At 41.1% G+C, this 25,799-nt stretch overlaps 1 protein-coding gene across 1 annotated transcript in view; it reads left to right on the top strand.

Annotated features, from left to right (window-relative positions):
• ntrk3b (neurotrophic tyrosine kinase, receptor, type 3b) overlaps positions 1 to 25,799 on the top strand; it is a gene marked incomplete at both ends in the record, with an annotated part of 300,643 nt that overhangs the window by 35,805 nt on the left and 239,039 nt on the right. Inside the window, one exon of the mRNA XM_080434874.1 lies at positions 12,672 to 12,746. Coding sequence (XP_080291000.1) covers positions 12,672 to 12,746 — 75 coding nt within the window. The remainder of the gene's footprint in view (positions 1 to 12,671; positions 12,747 to 25,799) is intronic.

Genomic DNA, 25,799 nt, shown 5'->3' with positions numbered 1-25,799 from the left:
AACACTTTGCTACATGACTGAACAACAGTAAGCGCTCCCAGCCCAAAACTGAAAATGACTGTAATTAGTCAGGCATTCTGCCACCAAGTGTCATCAGAGCTATAGTATGATTCTCTGGGCTGAACTGATTCTGCACAGTTAAATCTTGACTGTTAATTTGACTGAGTGTGTACAAAAAATTTGTATACTACTAAATATAATTAAACACTTGGGATTCTACTGTGTTTGCTAGTAAAAACACATTACAAACTCAGCTAAAATCATGATTCAACCAGGGAACAACATTACAGCTGTCTACTGTAACTAGGGTTAAACTGAGGGTTGTGCAACATTAATTTTATTAGTCTTTCTGGTGGTAGTTCTTTGTGAGCTCGTAGCTCTGCCATCTTCACGGAATGTTCGCCCCCAGAATAGGGACGCTAAGGTTCATGTGGTTAAGTGCTTCATTGAGGGAGACAGAGGTGTAGTACATAAAAAGAAGGCCACTACAAGAAAAATTAGGGATCATTAAAGTCTTCTGCTGAGGCCAGTAGACTGGATGTTTTATAAACCTGCCTATCTCTTTTACATCAGTTCTGCTACTGGGTGGTCCTAATAATACTAGCCTAATAGACCATGGGTTTTCAGCCTGTGACCCAAAATAATGCGGCCATTGACTCACGATCCCACCTAACCCTGGAGGTAATTTATGCACATAAACTTGCACGTTCGGTGCTTATTTGTAATGTATTAAAATGTTTAAATGTACTATTTGTAATCATTTTTAGATTGTATTTCATCCATTCTGTTTTTTTATTTTTAATTTTTATGTTATGACCCAAAATAATTTTGCGACCCCACCGTCAGTGTCCCGCGACCCCACCTTTGGGAACCCCTGTTATAGACTACTGTGAAGTAAATATTATTATCCGCCTATAATAATATGCCCTAATTAGCGATGGCAGGTTGAAAGTAGTTAAAATAACATAAAATAGGGTATAGAATTTCCCTCTGTATTGGAAAATGAGTGTGCACAAAGTACTGATGTTGTAAACAGATGAACAGATACGGATGTAGGCTAGTAGTTCCTCATGTTTTCTAAAATAATTCAGCCTTCTGCAATAGTCACATCTGTTTAGATCAATAGCTTGAATTGTATCTTTGATTTCCTTTGTCTTTCTTATCATTTGACTTGATCTGAAATAATAGCCACTGAGGCATTTTTTCTCATCTCTCCTGCACAAGTTAATAGTGTATTGTCTACTTCTGTGTTAAATCCCATTGCCCTATCTGCTGCTGTTATACACTTAACATTTTAGGCATTTATTTATTTAACTCTCGTATCTAGAGAGAATTACAAGTGTAAGTGAACATGCTTTACACAAACATAATTACAAGCAACTAACTTGAAATGGCGGTACAACGATCAAAACCACAAAAAAAATTCTGGGATCATACAGGATCAGATAAAGGAGAAGCACTAGAAGAAGAATAGGACAAGAACTAGGGGAAGGGATGTTGCGCATTGTGCAAATAAACAAACTAAATTAAATTGACCGAGGATCAAGGGTTCGCTGGAATACGACAGTGGATTGTTAATATTTTATATTATAAAATTATTATAGCTGCTATTATTGTTATTGTTGCCATTATACTGTAGTTGTTGCTGTTGCTTGTATCTCTTTCTCTCCCCTCCAACATGGTCAAGGCAGATGGCCAGTTGGCCACCCATCGTAGAGCCAGGTTCTGCCCCAGGTATCTTCCCGGTAAAGGGGAGTTTTTCCTGGCCACTGTTGCACAATGCTTGCTCAGCAGGGTAGGGGGCAATGTCATATCTCTGTTTTATATGTAAAGTATCTTGAGACAACCTGTTGTGATTTGGCACTACAATGAGGTGAATTTAATTGAAATTTTTATTCAGCAAAACTTTAAGGTGGAAAAAATGGTTTAGGTTGAAATGTACTGTACAGGAACACAAAAAGGCTTGACAGGTTTGTCAAGCCTTTTTGTGTTCCTGTACAGTACATTTCCATCTTTCTGAGGCTGCTGGTAAAACACAAGGTCCACGTATTAAATTAACTTGTATAAATAAAGTGAATGATTATATATGTTTTTCCCTAGTTTCACCACTCTGTGGTGAAAATGTTAGTTTTTATTGGGGAATGGCATGTTAGCCTGCAGTAACTCTGTGCAGAACCTTGATCATACTTGCATTCCACGTATAGAAGCTGTACAAATCAAGTTATCATTACCGTTGCAGTTTTTCACTCACAACATTCATCCTCCTCGTCTTTATAGTTAAGTACCATAGAGATCTGAGGAAACTCAGTACATTCTGATGAGTTAGTTCATCGACCAAGTTGAGTCAATTGAGTCAATTAACCCATCATCTGCCCCGGGAGGCCAGACTGGCTGTGAAGACCCTCTGATGACTATCACCAAATCAATGGAAATTTCATTCACACCATATTTCATTTCTGCTTGTATCGATCGGACTCCACGTCTGCCTTTGTTGGGGTTTTTGTTCCCTCCATCTCCTGGGAATTAGTCACTCACGGTAGCACATGAGCTTTATTGGGGGCATTATCTTAACTGTTGATTCCATCGTTTCAGCAAGGGCGAAAATCATTTTTAATATCGATGTAATTTGGTCAGTTTTGTCTGTCACTTTGATGTCAATGCCTGCTGTTGTAATTGAGACAAATTGTCACAGTTTTCCATTAGGTTTTTCATATTTTCCCCTGTAAGTGTGCGATCGAGACTGCAGTGGCTCCGCCTGTTTCTGTAATGTTTTTATCTGTCGATACAGACACTGAATCATCTGACTGCAGTGTGGCATTAAGACCTCTGGTCTGCTGAACATAATATTGTCGCTGTCGGGTGAAACCTTGTCCAGAACTGTTACTTTTCAGGAAATGGAAAAAAATACCCTGCGTTCCAATGGATCCAATGTACCGTAGTTATTATTTAGTCACACAAGCTCTAGTTAATACTATTTGTAAAATATTCATATTATTGACTTTTTTTGCCTTTATTTAACCTTTTTTTGTCATTATAAGCAAAACACAGAAATACAAAAATCAGATTTACAAGCTCACAACATTGTCAGCTTGTAGATCCACTATTTTCACTACTTTTATACAACACTGTCATATAGTGAAGTATGGGGGGGAGGGGGACATGGAGATACAAGGTTTATGTCCCACAGCATCTAAATGTATGGGGCATTCCTTTCCCTGTGTAGCTCAATCAGTAAAGAATAGCACTTCTGTCAGGGATAGGGGTTCAATTACCTGTGTGATTGCCTTGCTCAAATGCTTTTTGACAAGATATATTGGCTGATAATGGATACATTGGCCACTACCAGAGTTAACCCTAATGGCCATTCCATTACAGTTCAGTGCAGTTTCTCTAACCACAAGTCCACCCTGTCAGCCAGTTGCTTACTGAGGCCCTAGCTTGTTTGGAGGCCATTTTATGAAGCTGGTTTCATCTTCTGTCATTTCAGTTGCATGCATTAGGAAGGAGTCTGTATCTGCCTGTGTGTGTGTGTGTGTGTGCATTTGCATTTACTGTATGCAACACGCTTCTTTTTTTAATGTCTTTATTAGTGAGAGAACCCTGCGAGAGATCAGTAATAATTGATGCTCATTTGCAAGCTGTGAAGCCATGAACGCATAATGCAGCCCATGGTTGGTTCTGGAGGTTGAGTGTTGTTCCGGCCAGCAGATACAGTACATACTGTACACTACAGTACACACATGCATGCACACTCACGCAGTGTAATGACAACTCACTGAGAAAAACAGAACAACAGGGCACACTCCACACTCTTCCATAATGGAACAGCTCTTGTTGCCTTTTTATACTACACGTCTCTGCATTTAAAATACCCATCAACACTTAACGTAGTGATGTGGAAAAGAAGCAGCATGTTTTACCATTTATACAGAATGGAAGTCAGGATGTGCTGTGCTGAAGTGTTTTTGTGTTTCTATTTAAGACAGTGCTATCTTATTTGTAATGCTCAGTGCAGATTTAACCACACATGGATGCTAACTTGCATGACTGTGAGGCATGGAGGCTTCATACTAATCCAGTTACATGCATTTACATCTATGAAGTACAACCGCATAAATGTTAAAAATAAAATAGTGTTCATGTATGTGATTAATTGAATTATAAATATATAGAATATATAATTATAATGATATATTAATCAGATTTCTCTCTTTTGGGCTCGCTATGCACCCTTTTTGAGGTAACTTTTGTATTAGTTTCAAATAGATTTGTCTACAATTAATTCAGTGGATCGGATATTTTCGGTGAAGAAATTTGTGTATAGGGGAAAAAAGGAAGGGGACAAGTACCGACCCCCGGGGGACTCCAGTATATTGTGTTTAAAGAAACATGATGCAAAGATTTTGAGATGAATTGTAATGGAAAAAAATCTAGCCAGTAAAAATGTAAATGTAGTTATTTAGTTGACAGAGCACTGCTCTGCCTATATGGAGCAGAGCGAGAATGGAACCAAAGTGCAGAGTAATGTTCCGGCAGTTCAGCAGAGACATATCTGTTTTATTAAACAATATCCCATTAAGGCTGTGCTGAGGCTGGCTGTAGATCATCTCTATGAAGCTGTAAATCACCAGGAGACAGAGACATTAGAAACAATGGGCGGAATCAGAGCAGATTACTGTGAAACAGCTTAGAAGATCTTCATTGCTGTTCTGTTTAGAGTTTCCCCTTCCGACAAGATTTAGAAATAGATTTGTGAATGTGTGAGAGAGAGAGGAACATTTGTCTTCTGAGTTACAATTCGGCACCTGGAGTGGTAATTACAGACCCGCTCCCAACAACAACATGTTTTAGTTTGTTTGTGTTTTTGAAGCTTACCCCATCCTCACTAAAGACATCCATCTGAAGGATGGAGGAAGTGACTGGCTCCTTTTTGTGGTGTGTCATTTGTTATTTGCCCCAATCACTGTTTTTATTTAGATGTTCTCAAATGATGGGGGATCAAACTTGTATTGATGATGATTATTTATTATTTATTATTATGTGAAAGGAATTGAGTGGTCAGTGCTGCATTAGCATACTTGTTCATATATCCTGCCATACTAAATAAGGGTATAGGTACTCTAAAGATCCTGTAGCAGGGGTTTGATGGAGACAAATACTTCATATATACTTTTATTGAACAGATATGATTTTTTTAGGGATATAAACCACAACAAGGGAGATGGGGAAGGTGACTTTAAGATTATTTATACATTTTTGAGTGGCAGTTCTCCTTTTGTACAGAGGAGAGACAAAGGGTAGAGGAAAAGGGGTAAATACAGTCAGACTCAAATCCAGATGTGGTGATGGAGGTTGTCTTAATTGTCTATTGCTTTGTATAGTAGGGAGACCGGGGACAAAAGTAACAGGGGGCAAAAGTAACACACTCAATAATTCTAATTAGAAATAAGCTAGAGGGGTGATACTTCTTGTGCACATGCTCAGTAGGGTCCTCTCTCTGCCTATGGAAGGATAGACTGATCATTTCATCTCAGCAGAAGTTTTCAACATACATTTTTGAGTGTACGGTATTTTCCTTCTGCTGTCTAAAGATAAAATGTCAGCTGATTTAAACTTAGATGAATTGTATCTCTATGTTATTGTCACAAATTAACATCAGCAGCCTATGCCATTATAGGTGTTTCTAGCTAGAATAAGGGATTTTATCATGGTTGGCCCATCGGGGGCAATTGTAACAAAGTGACCGGGGTCAATTGTAACAATGTGTTTTCAATGCAAGCAGATTTTTTGTCTGGGATTACATACTTTTATGTTAGTAAATGAACATATTTCACTAAATGTCACTACATTTCAAAGTAAAAACACATTTAAATAAAAAATAGACATATATTTGAAAAAACTAAATTGAATAATAAAACAATTCGAATAAAAATACAAAATAATTGTAATTATGTATACTAGAACTTCGGCCGCGCTGCGCGCGGCCTCAGCTCTATCGCCCGCGCCCACATAGCACCTGCGCCCACACAGCGATCTGTGCGCCCGCCCTGCACCCCTCCTCCTCCCCCAATGTGCAGTATTGAGAGCCCTGACGTCACAACATTTGGAGTGATGGCCACTGCACTCTGGTTGATTGGAATACACCTAGGGCCCAGGTACAGCTGAGATGAGAGAGGAGATGTGTATGTTAGACACAATATGACTCTGAGCAGGCATCACAGTGTTTAAATTGCATCTGGTGAAGAAGAGACTTTATTTTCCTATGTAGGTAGTATTGTGTAAATACTGTATGTACAGTACAGTACAGTACAGTACAGTACAGTACAGTACGTACTGTACTGTACTGTACTGTACGTACTGTACTGTACTGTACGTACTGTACTGTACTGTACTTGTACTGTACTGTACTGTACTGTACTGTACCTGTACGTACTGTACTGTGCTGGTACTTGTACTTGTACGGTACTGTACTGTACCTGTACTGTACCTGCACTGTACTGTACTGTACGTACGTACAGTACGTACTGTACTGTACGTACTGTAATGTACCTGTACTGTATGTACTGTACTGTACTGTACTGTATCTGCACTGTACTGTACTGTACGTACTGTACTGTACGTACTGTACCTGCACTGTACTGTACGTACTGTACTGTACCTGTACTGTACGTACTGTACGTACTGTACTGTACCTGCACTGTACTGTACCTGTACTGTACGTACTGTACTGTACCTGTACTGTACGTACTGTACTGTACCTGCACTGTACTGTACCTGTACTGTACGTACTGTACTCTACTGTACATACTGTACTGTACATGCACTGTACTGTACGTACTGTACTGTACCTGTACTGTACGTACTGTACGTACTGTACTGTACCTGCACTGTACTGTACCTGTACTGTACGTACTGTACTGTACCTGTACTGTACGTACTGTACTGTACCTGCACTGTACTGTACCTGTACTGTACGTACTGTACGTACTGTACTCTACTGTACATACTGTACTGTACATGCACTGTACTGTACGTACTGTACTGTACCTGTACTGTACGTACTGTACGTACTGTACTGTACCTGCACTGTACTGTACCTGTACTGTACGTACTGTACTGTACCTGTACTGTACGTACTGTACTGTACCTGCACTGTACTGTACCTGTACTGTACGTACTGTACGTACTGTACTCTACTGTACATACTGTACTGTACATGCACTGTACTGTACGTACTGTACTGTACCTGTACTGTACCAGTACTGTACCAGTACTGTACCTGTACTGTACGTACTGTACTGTACTGTACGTACTGTACCTGTACTTGTACTGTACGTACTGTACTGTGCTGTACTGTACCTGTACCTGTACTGTAACTGTACTGTACTGTACCTGTACTGTACCTGTACTGTACCTGTACTGTACTGTACGGTACGGTACGGTACTGTACTGTCCTGTACCTCTACCTGTACTGTACTGTACGTACTGTACTGGGCAGCGCTTGTTTCTGTGGGCTCTGCAGGGGAACGAAGGTGCTGAGGTTTTGTGGCAGATGATGATGATTGGCTGTTAAAAGAACCATCAGGAAGTAAATTGCAGCTGGCGAAGTGATTTGCATAAGTATTGGGGCATAATGCGTTTGTTATTGATTGTACATCCTGCAAGTACAGTAACGGTATGGGAAGCAGCTGTAAACACAGGCAGAATATTGAGGAATTTTGGGGGAAAATGTGGAGTTAGTTGGGCCATGTGTGTGCTCGGCCATAAGCTTCATACACTCGTGTACACTCCATGAGTGTGGCCGCCAATTATGGTAGCAGGATAAACATTCGTAAGTAAAATTTTTAAATTATAGAAAATACATATTACTTAGTGATGTGCTTTTATTTTAGATAAAGTGTGTTAATATGACTTATTTTTACAGTGTTACAATTGCCCCCAACCACTGTTACAACTGCCCCCGTCACGGGGGCAATTGTAACACTGTGACTCATTCAAATTAATATTTTAGTCTTGTCCTTATTAGTGAAAGCTTAAAAATTGTGTTATTAATTAGGGCACATATGTATGTTTCTTATAGCAAAAGATGACTAGGATATTTCAAGTAGTCTGTGAATTATGAAGGCAAATACAAAAAGTGTTACTTTTGTCCCCGGTCTCCCTATTTATACTACTAGAGGTTAGGAGTTTGGGACTTTGGGCTATGCGGCCCTCACACCTACGTTGTACCACCGATCCGACCAATATGTCTGAATCATAATGTCGGGGGGGGGGGGGGGCTTTGTCAGAGTACCCGTCTGTCTGTGTCCCTTTTGTGCCAATATATGGAGATCTCTGCATCTGTCTGTCTGTGTACCTGTGTCTCTTTTATGCCCATATATGGAGATCTCTGATGTCATCAGTATATGCCCATATATTGGAATGTCCATATATGGGCATAGTGGTTGGATCGGCGGTACTGGACAACTGGATATCCTAACTACTCGACCGCTGGCACCGAACTCCCTCGAGTCCTTGTCTCTGTGCACGCTGAGTTTGAGATCGCTGATGTCATCAGTATATGCCCATATATGGGCATGCCCCCTTTTGTGCCCATATATGGAGCTGACTGATTTGTTTGCGCCATTGCCATGACGACACATTGAGGTTAGACAACACACTGCATATTTGGGCGTAGCTGCATTTGGAACTACTTACCACATATGGTTATGGCTGAGTCATAGTGACATGAGCGTGACGTCAGGCCGGCCCTAAGACAACTTTAATATAGGATTTGTAGATTAGTATCAATAAACATTGTCATAACTATGAACTTTCACCTGGCTTTGTCAACAACCGCTAACAACAGAATAGCTATTAGCAGTGCAAATGATAAATGTAGGTTTATTTTCAAAATGACCACTAAAATCACTAGCTACCACTCTCTGTTGTTATAACTACTGTTATTAACAACATAAACCCTAGCCTCCCTATTCTGGGGCAAACATTTTTCTAAAATAGCCAATCTACAAGAGAATTGTAGTAGAGGGGAAAAGGAGGGGCCAGATACAGACCCCACGTGGACACCGGTCAACAAAGTACACTATACTGTAGGGTTTTAAGTGGTTAAAGGTGCACAATATCCCCAAAACATACATACAGAATGTAGATATGAGTCAGTGTTCAGAATACTCAAAACCTATATACTAACTGGTTGAGATCAGTGCTTCAGTTAGAAGAAACAGGTTCTATCTTTTGGAAAAAGCTCTGACAATTCTGTCAAAGAGCTACAGTGTATTTGACTAGAAACTAAATCTGTGTTCTCGGAAATGTATTTATTGCTACACTGGATATTATATAATTCACTAGCTTTTCGTGGTAGCTTTTTTCTGTATATATATATATTTTTAATACCATACTACCTTTCTCAATTAAAAAACACAAACATATGTTTTACTTGCTTCTCTTTCTTAAGTGGTACCAAAATAGGACTAGGCTGTGAACATGGCTCATTACAACATCCATTACCCGTTAATCTAGAAAAAAGGTGTGCATGCGTGCGTGCGTGTGTCCTTGCCTGTGTGCATGTTTGTGTGTAGGGAGGTGTCTTTGCAGTTATCAAGAGAGTTCCTTCCTTAACAGAGCAGATGTTTAGTTGAATTAACCACTTGAATCCCAGAATTCCTATTCTTGGGGGAACATTCGGGTACAGAGGACAGATGATACATTAAAAAATAGCCGATCTTTAATTGGCTATTTTTGGCGAAGAGATTTGGTTTAGATGGGGAAAAAGAGGTCCAAGTACAGTTCCAGGTCCGTTTTACTACTAAGAATAGAGGTTTTCTGTGGTTAATCCTTCCCCACCTCCAGAAGGCGCAACAATATTAATAACTTAAATTCTAAGGCCCAGATTGACTATGGGTTTATGCTGCTTAAAGAGTTCTCAAATTAGCAAATTGGCTTGCCATGCTCTTCACTAACCTTGTGCAGTGAGAGGAGAGCATGCCAAATTTGGCAGGTGAAAATATATTCACTTTATGTCTGTTATGATTGTGTTTATGCAAATTTCACATAAACGGGATTGTTCAGCCCACACTGTTTTAAAAGTGGCGTAAACGTAGCGCACAAAGACCTGGCATATCCTAAGGCAGCCAAGGGAGAGGATATTCATCCTCCGCAAGTATCTCTGTTTCAACTCTCTGAGGCTGAAATAATCAGTTCCATGTACTGAATTGGCTGACCACTTTCATAGACATATTTGTTGAATTACTCTTAAAGCTAAAGAATGCAATTTTCCCCTGCAGTTGACAAATGGTGCAGATCTCATATTCATTCATTTCTTACTTAGTGATTAAAGTAAGTGTGCTAAACTCAAGAAATCGGAGCACAAAAATAACATACAATTTGTCTTTGCAATGCATTTTTTTTTAAACTAAATCTGGGCCTGGGTTTTTAACTATTGTTCACTTAAAGTACGTAATAAGTAAGTTATCCAGGGCGGTTTGAAATGAGTCATCGGGTAAGGGAACATTGCCTTGCTCAAGACACATAATGACTGGTATTTGAATTAAATGTATGAGTTCAGATGTACCAAACTGGTGGTTAGCCACTTGGGTGTTGTGTCTATCTATGTTTGCAGGGCATTTTATGAAGCTGATTGTCACCGACAGATGAAGAAGGATGCATTTTCTGGGTGTTTCTGGGTGTGCATGTGTACTGTATGAGTAGCGTAGTGGTGCCGGGATTCTGTTTACCTGGGAGATATCAGACAGCAGGCAGAGAGAAACATCCTGATATGACATTTAATACCTGGCTGTGACTTATGAGGATTTGGTGATCTACATAAGTCTGTGCAGACTCTAGTTTGCTGAAATGCTGATGCAGTTGAATTGAAGGTTGAAGTTTTACAAACTGCGGAACCAGTGCAGCTGTCACTAACATACTAAAAAGCTGGGCCTAATGAAAAGTAAAAAATACCCCCAAAAAAACAAATACCCACTATAAGAACACTGGTTCTATTGCATTTTATTTTGTAATTATATCATCGGTCTGTGCATTCTGTCCAGTCTACATGTTTTTTCCAAATGGAAGAGGGACATAACATTTGTTTACCAGTAAGATATGGCTGTCATTAACCACATGAACCCTAGCTCAATAATTCCGGGCATGTCATAATAGGCAAACATTCCGTAGAAATAGCAGATCTACAAGCTTTTCTACAAGATCTTGCGTTGTGTGTAAGATTGTAGATTGGCTATTTCGGTGAAGAGATTTGATGTAGAAGGAAAAAGGAGGGGGCCAAGCAGTGCCATGTATTTGTAACAATTTATTTGTAACGATTGATGTTTCTTAAACATATAATGGTAAAGAAAGTTGTCATCCATAAAGAAAACACACTAACCCAGTGATCGCATCGCATTAATGTAACTTGTTGCAACCTCCATGGCAGGAGGAAAAAATTAAATAAAAAAGAAAAACTGCATTTCCCTAGCGGGAATGAGTGAGTGGCAGTTCCAGGACCATGGACAGTTCCTCCGTGTCTAATAAATTAGGCAAATTAATTTTGCCAGTGTTATTATTATCAACTAAAGTACAACAGACCTAAGTGGTTTATTAATTTTTTTTCTCGCACCATTAGTAGAGCTGAAGGCAGCAATTGTGACCATGAAACTTCCTAAGAATGGCATCCTTCCATTCATTTGACTGACTCTGTGCTAATTGTAAACCCGTAATTAGCCTTTTTAACCTATAGCATTGATTTGGTAATCTATTTCTTCATAATATGTATAATGTATTTAACTTTTGTAAACCATATTCAAATGTTTGTGTAAATGTTTGGGTACTGGTCAATTTGGACAGGGGGACGGACACATCACCCAGTCCAATCTGGGTGGGCATTGCCTCATGAATAAATACATACATACATAAATAACATACATAAATATATAAATAAATAACTCTCTCTCACTTTGGGGTTTATCGGCAAGTATACATAACTGGAGGTATGTTTATGTTACTGTGAACGTATTGTAACCGCACCTTATCCCAGCCCAACCCGTGGGCCCTTACAACAACCAGGGTTCATATTGAAATGGCAAAATCCCCAAACTGTCTCTTGTCCCTTAACCTAACCTAGGTATATATCCCACCCCCCACCTGCCTATCTGTATTCCCTGTATTGCATGTTATTTATACGGCCTTGTCTGTATTTCCTGTGCAGTGCAATGAGTCTCCTTTTATAATGAAATGTGTTAGCATACATGTGATTGTACACACACACACACACACACACACACACACACACACACACACACACACACACACACACACACACACACACACACACACACACACACACACACACACACACACAGACACAGACACACAGATAAAGCTTCAAAAGAGAAGCTGCTTCTGCGCAATTAAATATATCTTGTCGCGTCAACTTAGTTCTGACAAAATGACACCCCACCTGAACCCCCTGCTGGCATCCCTGGCTTGTTTTCTCTCTCTCTCTCTGTCTCTGTCTCTGTCTCTGTCTCTGTCTCTGTCTCTGTCTCTGTCTCTGTCTCTCTCTCTCTCTCTCTGTCTCTCTCTCTCTCTCTCTCTCTCTCTAGATTAATAAGAACAGTTAATTTAAAATGATCTTTTTCTCTCCCTCCCTTTCTGTCTGTCTGTCTGTCCCTTTGCAGACACGTAGAGAACTGGACAGGACTACAGATGTTGAGAGATGTGGACATGGAGCTGTACACAGGACTGCAGAGATTGTGAGTATCATCTTCTACTGCTACTACTACTACAATTGCCGCCTACTATTACCACCACCACTTCTACTACTAGAGCCAGAAATAGCTCACGAGGTAGAGTGGCCATGTGGGAGAATGGAAGGTCGCTGGTTAGATCCCTGACTCCTCCAGGCTCCGTGTTGACGTGTCCCCGAGTAAGACACTGAACCCCTAACTGCTCCCTGTGTGTGCCCTGGGGCTGTACACTGCTTCTAACAGGGTGCATAAAATGCAGAGAATTAAGTAATTTACCCATGGGGATTACTACAAACAGTGGTGGGAAAAGTACTCACATGTTTTACTTAAGTAAAAGTATCAATACTGCAATGTAGGAGTACTCTGTTACAAGTAAAAGTCCGGAATGAAAAAGAAACTCGAGTAAAAGTACAAAAGTATTGGTATCAAAATGTACCAAAAGTAAAAGTACTAAAATGTTTGAAAATAGCAGATCTACAACCTCACAACGTGTTGCGTTTTAGGTATAAAATAGGGCTAAAGTTGTTATCATTTATATCTGCAAAGTAGCTAACTAATGTTTTCAAATAATTGTAGTGGAGTAAAAGTACAATATTTGCCTCTGAGATATAGTAGAGTAGAAGTAAAAGTAAAGACAATTGGAAATACTCCAGTAAAATAAAATTACCTCAAAATTGTGTAAGTACAGTACTTGAGTAAATGTACTTAGTTACTTTACACCACTGACTACAAATAACCTTTCTTTTTTTATTACCACCACTACTACCACCATCATCACTGCTACTGGTACTATTACTACCACCAGTATTACTCCCTGCTAATAATAATGAGTTTACAAAGTGCTTTACGAAGACATAAAAGAGGCCTGATTACATCTGTTCCTCTCCATCGACTCTCTCTCTGTCCTGTCTCTCTTTCCATCTTTTCTGTTCACGTCTACACTTATTTTCTTTTTACCTGGTTCTCCCTCTACCCTCTTTGACCTGTCTCTGTCTCAAACCTCTGTCTGTCTCTCTATCCACCCTCTCTCTCTCTTTCCTGTCAGCACAAGACAGTGCTTCTTAAACAGGAAAGTCTCTGACAGTGGAGAAATATGCTTCAGCTAGAGTTAGAATAATCATCTGTGATTATTGCATCACCGGCATAGATATATTGTTATTATTATTATTAGAATAAGCATATGCTGCTGCCAGTAGCAAAACAAAAAAGTCAGTATTAACACTGGAAATAAGTGTTGGATGTGATGCAACTCATGTACATTTTCTGTGGAGATGGTGTTAGTGGGGAGACAGAGAGAGAGAGAGAGAGAGAAAGAACTTGAGAGAGGAAGAGAGACGGATGAGGGTGAGTGCGAGATGAAGAAAAATGATGCTATGTGGAGAGAGATGGGTAAAATAACGCTGTAGGAAAGATGGAGAAAGAGACAGACATTTTCAGTGATTATTTTTTAAATGTAGTTTATTTGTTAGAGCAGTAGAGAGACACATGTAGGAGGGTACAGAGGACAGATGATATGTTACACATATATTTGAATAGGATCCCAACCCACACCTATATCTCTCCTCTCCTGGGGTTTCTGCTCAGGTAAATAGAACGAGGGAAGACCACCAGGTCTAAATTAGCATTTTCCTCATTAGCATCCTTCTCCTCCCCTCACATCCCCACTCGCTGCCTCAGTCTCTCTTTTCCTCTCTCTCTCTCTCTCTCTCTCTCTCTCTCTCTCTCTCTCTCTCTCTCTCTCTCTCTCTCTCTCTCTCTCTCTCTCTCCTTTTATGTTTCTCTCTCTCGTCCTCGCTCTCTCCTGACAGTTTGACCCCTGGTTATCCTCCACATTGGGGAAGAGGCTAGTAAAGGTGTCTAGGATGTATGCGCCACTGCTCTCTAATCACAATCGCTCTCCCACTTTTGTTTTTCTCATGTGAGTCGGACTCACCTCTCTTATTCTCTCATTCTCTCGTACCTTTTTTCCATCCCCCACTTTTTCTCCTCTAAATGCTATCCACTTCTGTACCAAATATAGTTTGGTTGAGGCAGGAGATGACATTTGAGGTGGGTTTTCTTAGAGTTACAGTACAACCTGGAATTCAATGGAACGGACATGTCTGTTCAAATCAATAGACAGAGAGAGAGAAATAACACGGCATTCCTCATTCCCCACTCACGGAGCACAGGAGAGACTGAAAGATGATTGACAATGGTTTGGCTTATATCATGGCCAGGTGCCGTAGCTATACAACCCAACATTCTACTACAGTTCACACATGACATAGTGGAATGCCATGTCCAGGGTTCAATTTGTCTGATATATTTGATATTTATGGTATATTAAAAATAAATATATGTTAACCACATTAACCCTGGCATTCCTATTTTGGGCAAATCTTCAAAATGTGAAATATTTTCTATGTATTTCTAGAAGATCTTTCCAATTGTTTTCTTATTTTGATTTAAAAAAAAAGAATCAACAATAGCTGATCTACAGCTCCCAATGCGTCACATTGCAATGCGTCGTGAGCTTGTATATCTGCTATTTTCAATACTTTTGTGCGACACTCTTGTATGAAGTGGCATTACGAAGAAAAAAAAAGAAAGGGTTTAGCTCGACAGCAACGAGTAGCTGCTGAGAATGAAGACTGAGTCATATATGAACAGAGCCCAACAGAAGGTGAATGACTTCCATTGACAGCTGTGTGTAATGAAGACACTGTGTTACCACACGCCTGCTGTCATCACTGGATCACACTCATCATTGGACACATAAAACACACCCAGGGAGAAACACACACCCACACATGTACACTCAGACACACATGCATGCACACACACACTCGCACACTCACACACAGAGAGGCTGACACAGGCTGACACACGCACGCACGCACGCACGCACGCACGCACGCACGCACGCACGCACGCACGCACGCACGCACGCACGCACGCACGCACGCACGCACGCACGCACGCACGCACGCACGCACACACACACACACACACACACACACACACACACACACACACACACACACACACACACACACACACACACACACACACACACACACACACACACACACACACACACACACACACACACACACACTGCAAACAAGATGGACTTAGCAATTGCTGGTCATTTTGCATGCGATAATCTGCCATGGTGAGAATCATGGGTACGAGAGGGGTGAGCAGCACAGTAGCAAGGTGTTTCACATGTACGAGCATTGTACGAGCCTCCTAACACTGAAGTCTTAGGAGGCTCATACGGTATAGACTATAGAGCCAAGACACCTTTTGGGTGGCCGGTGCGAGCACTTATTTGTCGAAAGCATTATGTACAGAGGGGGAAAGTAGAACTGTGTACTGTTTCTTTATACAATGCTTTCTTCACTATTGTATGTTTCATTGTTATATATATATATATATATATATATATATATATATATATATATATATATATATATATATATATATATATATATATATATATATATATATATATATATATATATATATATATATATATATATATATATATATATATATATATATATATACTGTATATATATTTAGTACACATCACACAGCATAATACAAGTAGGTTATAAAAAGTTATAATACAGGTGAGGTACTACTTGTAATAAGTAATAAAGTGTAATGACCAAATAAATGTGCAAAAACACCATCAGTACCAGCCATTGGTGTTGTGAATGACCATAGGATATACATAGTATAATTTAGATTATATACCATTTGGAGGTCCCTACTATGTTTTATAAACCCTATTTGGCTTGGAAATAGTGCACATATGTAAATCCACCTGCCACTGTGGCCGGTCGTGTGTGTGTGTGTGTGTGTGTGTGTGTGTGTGTGTGTGTGTGTGTGTGTGTGTGTGTGTGTGTGTGTGTGTGTGTGTGTGTGTGTGTGTGTGTGTGTGTGTGTGTGTGTGTGTGTGTGTGACATTTTTATAATACTAATCCTTTGTTTTTCCTCTTTCCATTTCAGAACCATCATGAACTGTAATCTGAAATTGATACAGCCTCGAGCCTTTGCTCAAAATCCACACCTCCGCTACATGTGAGTCACTGATTTCTCTTTTTAATTAACTATATCTATCACATCTCCACAGTCTACACGATTGATAATGATGGTGTGGATGGTGCTTCCACAGCTTAAGAGTCAAATATCTATTTTAATAGATATATTTTGCTCACGCGTGAGTCAGACATCTTGTTGAACATAAATGTCAAAATGTATATATTAAATATAGCTTTAAAAAAGCAAATGGGTCATTAGGTAATTTAGAAACAGGAGTTTAATGCTTTAATCAGGGTCGTGACTAGCACTGTAGAATATCAGGGGCTCAACCTCATAGCCTGTACATTTTGCACACTGCCTTTTAAATGTTAGACATCGTATTTCATAATTAACCTACCCGCTAATCACCGACACACTTCTTTCTACAGCCTGCGGGTGCTAGCTGGGCCCTCAGTAAACTGCCAATCACAGAGGAACATACTGTAAACAGTTTAACCCTTTGTTGCCATTTTGTGCAGCAATGTGAATGAGTGGTTTGGATATTATTAGTGCTTTTCCAAATCTATGCCCATAATGTAGACTCATCAGTTAACTATAAAACCGTGTATTATTTCTATTATTTAGAAGTAAAAATATCTTTTTTTTTGTTGCTGCTCATTCAAAATGTCCTGGACTATGTATGGTTGAACGATCCAGGGCTGCATCACAGTAGCCAGGACGTAGTCACTCCTCTGGCTGTAATAAATGTTTTCAACAATAGCGAAACCAATAATTAGAACTGTAAACAATTATACATGGCACTAATAGTAGTGTTTCAGCTAATTTCAGTTAATATCATGATTATACTGAGTACTGTGGTGTTATTGGCCATGATAATCGTACTGTGCAGATATGATACCAGCTCATCCGTATGTGACAGCTGGAGTGTACTGTAGTATTTAAGTAAAGTGCATGATGATGATGTCACCGACAGCTGATTGAGCTGGGAGAAAACATTTCGACTCTGCGTGCACTTCCCCATTGCTTTGAAATGACACTTCCATTAGTGGCTTTCGATGATTGGATGCCTATATCTGCCAGTGTCTCTGCCGTAAAGACAGACTTCCATTTAGGCTGAACTAGAATGGAGAAACAAACAATTTGTTCCAAGAAGAGACGAGAAGGACGAGCAACAGGGAGGGAGGGAGAGTTTTGAGGAGAGAGAGAGAGAGAGAGAGAGAGAGAGAGAGAGAGAGAGAGAGAGAGAGAGAGAGAGAGAGAGAGAGAGAGAGAGAGAGAGAGAGAGAGAGAGAGAGAGAGAGAGAGAGAGAGAGAGAGAGAGAGAGAGAGAGAGAGAGAGAGAGAGAGAGAGAGAGAGAGAATTTCTCTAGCAGCTGCTGCTGTGTCTATATGACAGCCTGTTATTAGCCAATTTGCCAGTGATAAACACAGAGGAATGGCATGTCTTTGCCTCTATACATTCAATGCTAGTCAGAGAGAAAGAGGGGCTGAGATAGGTTGAGGAAGATAGAGTGGGAGTGAAAGGGAAGGAGATAAAAGGTGGGCAGAGAGAAAGGGCGAAAGAGGTACAGCAGGAGGTGTCACTGGGAAGAGATAGAAGGTAAATGGAGAGGGGAGAGAGAAGAGAGAGAGAGAGAGAGAGAGAGAGAGAGAGAGAGAGAGAGAGAGAGAGAGAGAGAGAGAGAGAGAGAGAGACCCCTGTGGAGATACTTACTTACTGTCCAAGTGAGGTGATTTTCATGTTTTTCTTCAAACCAGCAAGGTCTTTATCAGATCAGTTTCGTGTGTGTGTGTGTGTGTGTGTGTGTGTGTGTGTGTGTGTGTGTGTGTGTGTGTGTGTGTGTGTGTGTGTGTGTGTGTGTGTGTGTGTGTGTGTGTGTGTGTGCAACTGTGCGACTGTGCAACTGTGCGACTGTGCGCTGGCGCACGTGTGAGTTTGACCTCAACTTGTTTATTGTATACTGTAGAGCTGTTAAAGTCTCAAAGAGCTTTTATAGGCTCACATTTAACAAAGGAAACAAACAGCATGCAGCTCCTGTCCTTAGAGACCCTCAATCGGGCAATGAAAATTCCCAAGAAAAGAAGAGAAAAATAAGAAAAAAAGCTCACAAAAGAGGGGAATTTTTTTTTTAAATGTTAAAAAGAAATCTGCTAGAAAGGATGGTCCTGGGCCAAACAAGAACTGACTTTTAATGACCATTATTCAAAAGTGGGTGTGGCTGTGGCCTTTAAAATGCACATAACTTCTGAACAGATTAACATAACACCACAATTTGTATTAAAATTAAAAAATAAATAATAATAAAGGCCCAGGAAGAGTTGACAATCGGTTCACATGCATCATGAAGTTACTGGCCAAAAGGAGAAGAGGTGTAAGCAATTTTTTTTGTATTCATGTACTTTGATACCAGCCATTTAAAATCACAAGAGCTTTCTTTAGTGGAGCATAACCAATGGCCAGGGGTTAGTACTGCATTAGCACTGTTGAAGTAGTGCTTATACAGTGTTAGCCATTGTAGATAGATGTCCCTTTCACATGCTTATCCTGCATCTATTCTGCATGAGTACTGCAGGCAGTTAGGATCAAAGCAATAGATGCAAATTATAATGGAAACAAGAGCAAAACTTGACCCAGTTCCTCTTGGGGATGGAGCCTAAATGAAGCATTAGTACTGTAGCTCAGCACACATGCACTTTCAAATGGGCTTTTCTGCAAACAGATACATCTTTCATGAAGCAGATAGGTGGCGTGGTCCTGTGAATGGCATCTTGTCAGTCCTTGAACAAAACACTCAACTCCTGCTGCCCACTCACTCATTCAAAGTTTCACTGGGTAAAATAATCAACTGACGGCCTTCCCAAAACGTGAATTCACTGTAGATGCTGAGTTGAGTCGATGCTGTACTGACCCAATTCAACAGCAACCTGCAGATTAAAGTTTCATCTAGAGAGCCACAGGAGTAATTACAATGACTACTTCCTCTGATAGATTCAGAGACCAAATATAGAATTATTGCTACTTTTCAGTTGATATCTGCAATTATCTAAAGGAGAAAATAATATATTTTTATTTATTTGAATCTTGAATCTATCTTATATTCATTCATTATTCACCCCAAATTCTCCCTAATAAATGTTTCTGCATTATGGTTACCCATTAGAACCCTCTGGCAGGGTTTGGCCCCATAAAGCATGGTATAGATAGAGACACAAAAATCGTGAAACCAGTAATGTGTTGTAGTGGGTTCATAGTTTAGTTTATATGCTGATAAAACATAAAGGGTAACAGAATTGTTGTGATAAGCAGTCTCGAAGAGGTGCGTACAGTACAATAAAGGCAGGTATCTACTTCATATACATATGAAAGACATAAGTGAAGATACTGGTAAAGATGAAAGTTGCAGCCAATTACAAATGGACAAATAAGTAATCCTGTGCTCCTCTCATCTTTCTTTGATCCTCTCTTCACATCTGCAGCTACAAGCACCCGTCCAACGCTGTATCCATCCACGCCCACTACGGCATTCAACTCACACCTCACACACACGCGCACACACACGCAAACACATGCGCGCGCACGCGCGCACGCGCACACACACACACACACACACACACACACACACACACACACACACACACACACACACACACACACACACACACACACACACACACACACACACACACACATACACCCCTCCTCACAGAGAAGCCTATTGAAATAATTTCCGTCATCAAAAGGCAACCCATAGCAGGGAAACAAGGTCCCGAAGCTTTCAGCTTGTTTGTGCAGATGCAAGCCACCCCCTCCTTTTTCTGTCATTTGAAGGTCCGATGGCGCCTTTGGGTGCGTGTCCTGTGTGTCCCAGCGTGTGTCAAATTAAAGGGCAGCGTCTGGATGGCCGGGCAAGGCTCCCCTCTTTTATTCCAGCATGTCGGAAGGAGACAGCCAATAAATCTAGAGGGAGCCTCGTCACCGAAGGGAGACGAAAGGTCAGTCCCTGTGGGGGAGCTGAAGGGAAGTGGAGAGAGTGTCTCCCTCATTAAATCTTCCTCCCCTACGCCTACGTGAGATGTTTTACTCCCAAATGTCACTTTCACACCGGCTGGCTGAACAGCCAGTGTGAAGACTGGCTCGCTGGCTAACTGGCTAACTGGCTGATGACTGACTGACAGGCTGGTTGGTTGATTGATTGACTGACTTAACAATATGTTTATGGTGGGGCACAGAAAAGGCCAGCCATCTAGAATGTCTGTCTGTATGTCTGTCTGTATGTCCCCTGAGTAGACTGAATAAGGAAAGTAGACCAATCACAGGGAATTATACAGCAACGCTGACAATGCTACACCAATCACAGTCTCCACAAAAGTAGACCGTAGGGTGGATGATGATTTAAGCTAGCCTTTTCTCATCTCCAAGGAGAAAAGCCTGGTTATGATCTAATGCAGAGCGTGTCTATAGAGCGGGACTTCCGTCGCATGTACTTCTACGATAGGTCTTATTCGACAAATCACAACACAGGTTTCATGCGCAAGGAATGTAAACAGATCTTTAAAGCCTCAATATAATTTCCTTGGGCAGTACTTCCGCCAAATCACAGTACTTCCATTTAGACACTTAATCGGCTAGGTCTCGCCAGCGTGGATTTAAGCATCTCGTCACACCTGGCCTGGGTCAAACTAATTACACTGGGTGTGACTGCACACCTTTTGTGCATTGAGCTAATCGATGTACTCAGGATAAATCAGCCACACTCAGGAGAGCCTCTGGGTTCAATCCGATTTTTATTTTTCTGCTTCCTCACCTCCTATCCGTGACACAGAAATCGATCGCGTTTGATTTAGAGCCCACAAAACTTTTTATCTGCTTGTATTTTAATGATGTTTATTTTAAAAGTCGATTGATGAATGGCCAGAAGTCAGGGTAATTCTTCACACTGCACAGTTCATCGAGAGGAACCACCCGTCCCAACTGACCACTTTTAGAGGTCTGATAGAGTGCAAGTGTTTCACTTGATTAAACTGTCTGGAAGCGACATGCTGAAATTTGCTATTTTCCTCTGAAAAATAGTAGTCAAAGCAGTTGAAGCAGTTAATTCTAATTAGTAGTAGTTTCACATTGCAGATCCTACTGCTAAGCTCTCTTTAGCACATCAGCACATCATTGCTGCTTCATTCCCAATTTCCTAAAGTGTACACCTAGTATTATGCTATCCATAGCTACAGATTGCTCTGGGAAGCCATGCTGTTTTTAGACCCTGTCTTCTTTACTGTTTTTGAGGCTTGTCTTCTTTATTAGACAGTACAGTTTCTGCCCAACAGCGACAAATTATGCACATTTGCTAGAGAGCTAGGGTGAGATGACTTGACTTCTAAGTTCTAACACAAATAATGAGCTGGATTTAAATTGTCATGATTAGGTCTGTGTCACTGGACACGGTTACTTGCACACAATAATGTGATAGTTTGAGTAAGCTCTATACATGCCTATGCAAAAAGAGATGTTTATTTTAAAGAAAGCATAGTCATGTTTTCCCACGGAATACAGACTCGCCATTCTGTAGGAGATCTTGTGAATATGTCAGTTTAATACTGTATGTCAATATACTTCCATCCAGCAGTGATGTGTGGGTTATGGTCGACTGACGAGATATCAAGGGGTGGCTGCACATTAAAAGTACTCTTTGAGTTAAATTGTCACTGAGGATTGTGCCATGCGGGTGCTGGCAAAAGAGTTAAGACACAATAAATATCTTCAAGCATATTGCGCTTGCATCTCTTTTTCTCTTAGAGAGAGAGAGAGAGAGAGATTTCTTATTAATAGCTGATTTGTTTTGATTCAACTTTTTGTCATTTCAGCAAATGAAAGGTCAGCCGTTTCTTTTTAGCTTGCTTATAGATTAGGCCTATACTGAATGTGTTTTTGTGCCTCTCTCCGTGGTGCTGAATAAGCACATCGCCAGGGGGCATATAAATACATAGCCTGTAGGTTGTGCATGGATAATCTAATCACAAAAAGTACCACTTAGGCCTACTGTAAAGTCACATTCAAAGAAGTGCCAAGAAGTGCCTATACTTTTCCAAAACACTGTGACCCGCCTTCATTTCAGGCTGTGACCCCCAAAATAATTATATTTAAACTGGGGACCCCCCCATCCTGACAAGCACTTGGAATTGTAGGAGTTGAGGCATTCAATTTAGTTTGACTCGGTTCCACAGATAAATACTGTGAAAATAGTCGATCTACAAGCTCACAACGCCTCGCATTGCGAGGCGTTGTGAGGCGAAAGCTTGTAGATCGGCTATTTTCACAATATTTGGCCAATGTTTGATCAGTTTTTATAGTATAGTTTGTTGATTACTTTTGATGCAATACTGGTCTTTTTATTTATTTTTTCTAGGTATTAAAAAGGTCTAAAAAGTCCTTAAATTGTCACTTCGCTGACATCTTGGGTCCCCCCAAAAATCATATTGGGACCCACAGGTTGAGAGCCACTAATTAAGACCTACTGGAGTCATGCAGCCGACCAAGATGAACGTTTTAAACTGATCATCCACACTAGTGTGCCAATACATTCTTCTGGGCTATGAGATCTCTTTTTGAAACAGCTCCTTTTTGGTATTCCCAATGAGACTTCCAAAGAGTGTTTCTTATCTACACGGGGAAATCGTTACTGTTAATTTACCCTTTTGAAACTCTGAATGTGTAGAAATGGGGTTCATTTAGTCCAGTTAAATTAAAAAAAAAATGTGTATGAGAGCATGTACAGTATGTTTACCTGGGTGGCACTTGTCTGTTGCATCTACCGTCTTAATGCTGCACACAGGTCCTTGAGGTCCCATTTGTACACTCCTCAGTGTTAATTAACATAGAGGATTTGACTGTGCAGTACTCCTACCTTTACCTGACCCCTGTACTATTATGTCATATACTACAGTAGCTGGCAATACTGTTGAGTCATTACTGTGTGTTTGCTACAGTATACTGTGTTTGTGTGTGTGTGTGTGTGTGTGTGTGTGTGTGTACGTACGCACGCACGCACGCACGCACGCACGCACGCACGCACGCACGCACGCACGCACGCACGCACGCACGCACGCACGCACGCACGCACGCACGCACGCACGCACACACACTGACTAGACACACACACTCACACACAGTGTTGTGTGAGCTTGGCCTCTCTGTGCTCTGTGTGTGGGCGCCAGCGCTAACGCTAGGACTTTCTAGAGCGTGGTAGATTGGAGGTTGGTGTTGGATAAAGGTTGACTGGATCCTGCTGGTTATCCTCTCATTTCCTACCACCCACTGATACACACACGCACACATGCTCTCACTCACACACGCACTCACAGACCAAAGCTAAAGGTATTTGGCTCTGCGGGATAACTGCCAATGCATGTAGGGTGTGTGCATGCAAGTCTGTGCACTTCTGTGTTTGTGTGACTGTGTGTACACTCACAGTTTGAGTAAAGGAGCAAACTTGAGGATTTTTTTGTTCACTTTCTAGACACACGCACGCACACACGCACGCACGCACGCACGCACGCACGCACGCACGCACGCACGCACGCACGCACGCACGCACGCACGCACGCACGCACGCACGCACGCACGCACGCACGCACGCACGCACGCACGCACGCACGCACGCACGCACGCACGCACGCACGCACGCACGCACGCACGCGCACACACACACACACACACACACGCACACACGCACACACACACACACCATCAGGCACCACAACCAATGGTGGTTTCTCCCACACTGTGATTTGGTGTAGTGCATCGTGGGTGGTGACGTTTTTTTACCCACTCTGTAACATAATCAGAGACATACAGTATATGTTAGAGGTGTCTGCCGATTGTTCTGTCTAATATATAGTCTACTACTGCCTGAATGTATGTGCTGCAGTGTTTGGTTGTACTGTAAGTCCATGTAGTTTAATGCTCCATGTAGTTTTGTGGTAGTCCTGTTGTATGTTGGTAGTTCTGTAGTATATTGGTAGGCCATGCTAATCATTTGGTTAGTTGGCACTGCTCACTGTGCCATTGAAATTTGACCTTTGGCCAAGTACTTATAATCAGTTTATCCTTGATTCCAAGTGGATGTTTGTGCCAAATGTCATGAAATTCCCTCAAGGCGTTCTTGAGATATCGCGCTCACAAGGTTGGGACGGACAGACAGATTAACGGACGAACAACGCAAAAACATAAAGCCTCTGGCACAGCTATCTGCCGGCAGAGGCATAAAAACTGCAACTCATTAACATAGTATTATCCAGAAGAGGGAAAAGTAGCTTGGTCAGGCCCAGTTACACAGGGCAACATATGACAGTTGATAATTTAGCAGTCGTTGAGGCTTTTGGAAGAACAAACAAGCAGCTCATATTGATTCTGCACGCATCCATGAATTCATACTGGGTTCAAATTTACATTCCATCCTTAGCCAAATAGTCAGCAAACCCCTGGGAGCTAGGATACGCTGGGATAATCTCACTGTAAACATAAACAGGAGGACTCTGTCACCTTGTGATACTGCTGCGAGGGAGACAAGCTGTCTGTTTGTATGTGCCCACTTAAAAAAATATATGTAATTTCAGGAATATTTATTACACAGTACAATGACTAAAGCAAAGTACAGAGGTCAATGTAGGGAATCTGTTATTCTTTTTTTTGCGGGGGAGGGGGGTTCTAAATGAACACCACCAATCATGCTCGCTGGAGTGCTCTGGTGCACTACTGCTGGGAGTTTAACCCACATCTCTGAGATGGTGGGTGGGCAAGCGAGCGAACGGTTTACCTCTATGCCACCGGACACCCCTACAGCTGGGTTATATTTTTAACCGTTTCCTTTGCACTCAATCTTTTTCCTCCACATTTCCCCAGTGCTTTTGTGTCGGTCAATATGCCCTCTGCTAGTGGCTTTTATCTATAGAAAGTTCTCTGAATACGAAGACAGTATAATGCAGGCAGAATTATGTATCTCAATATTGGTCCTAAATATTGCAATTGTG

Source organism: Gymnoscopelus braueri, assembly GCF_963280865.1.
Source record: "Gymnoscopelus braueri genome assembly, chromosome: 1".
In the NCBI taxonomy this organism is placed as follows: domain Eukaryota; kingdom Metazoa; phylum Chordata; class Actinopteri; order Myctophiformes; family Myctophidae; genus Gymnoscopelus; species Gymnoscopelus braueri.
This window is presented reverse-complemented; position numbering and strand designations above follow the sequence as displayed.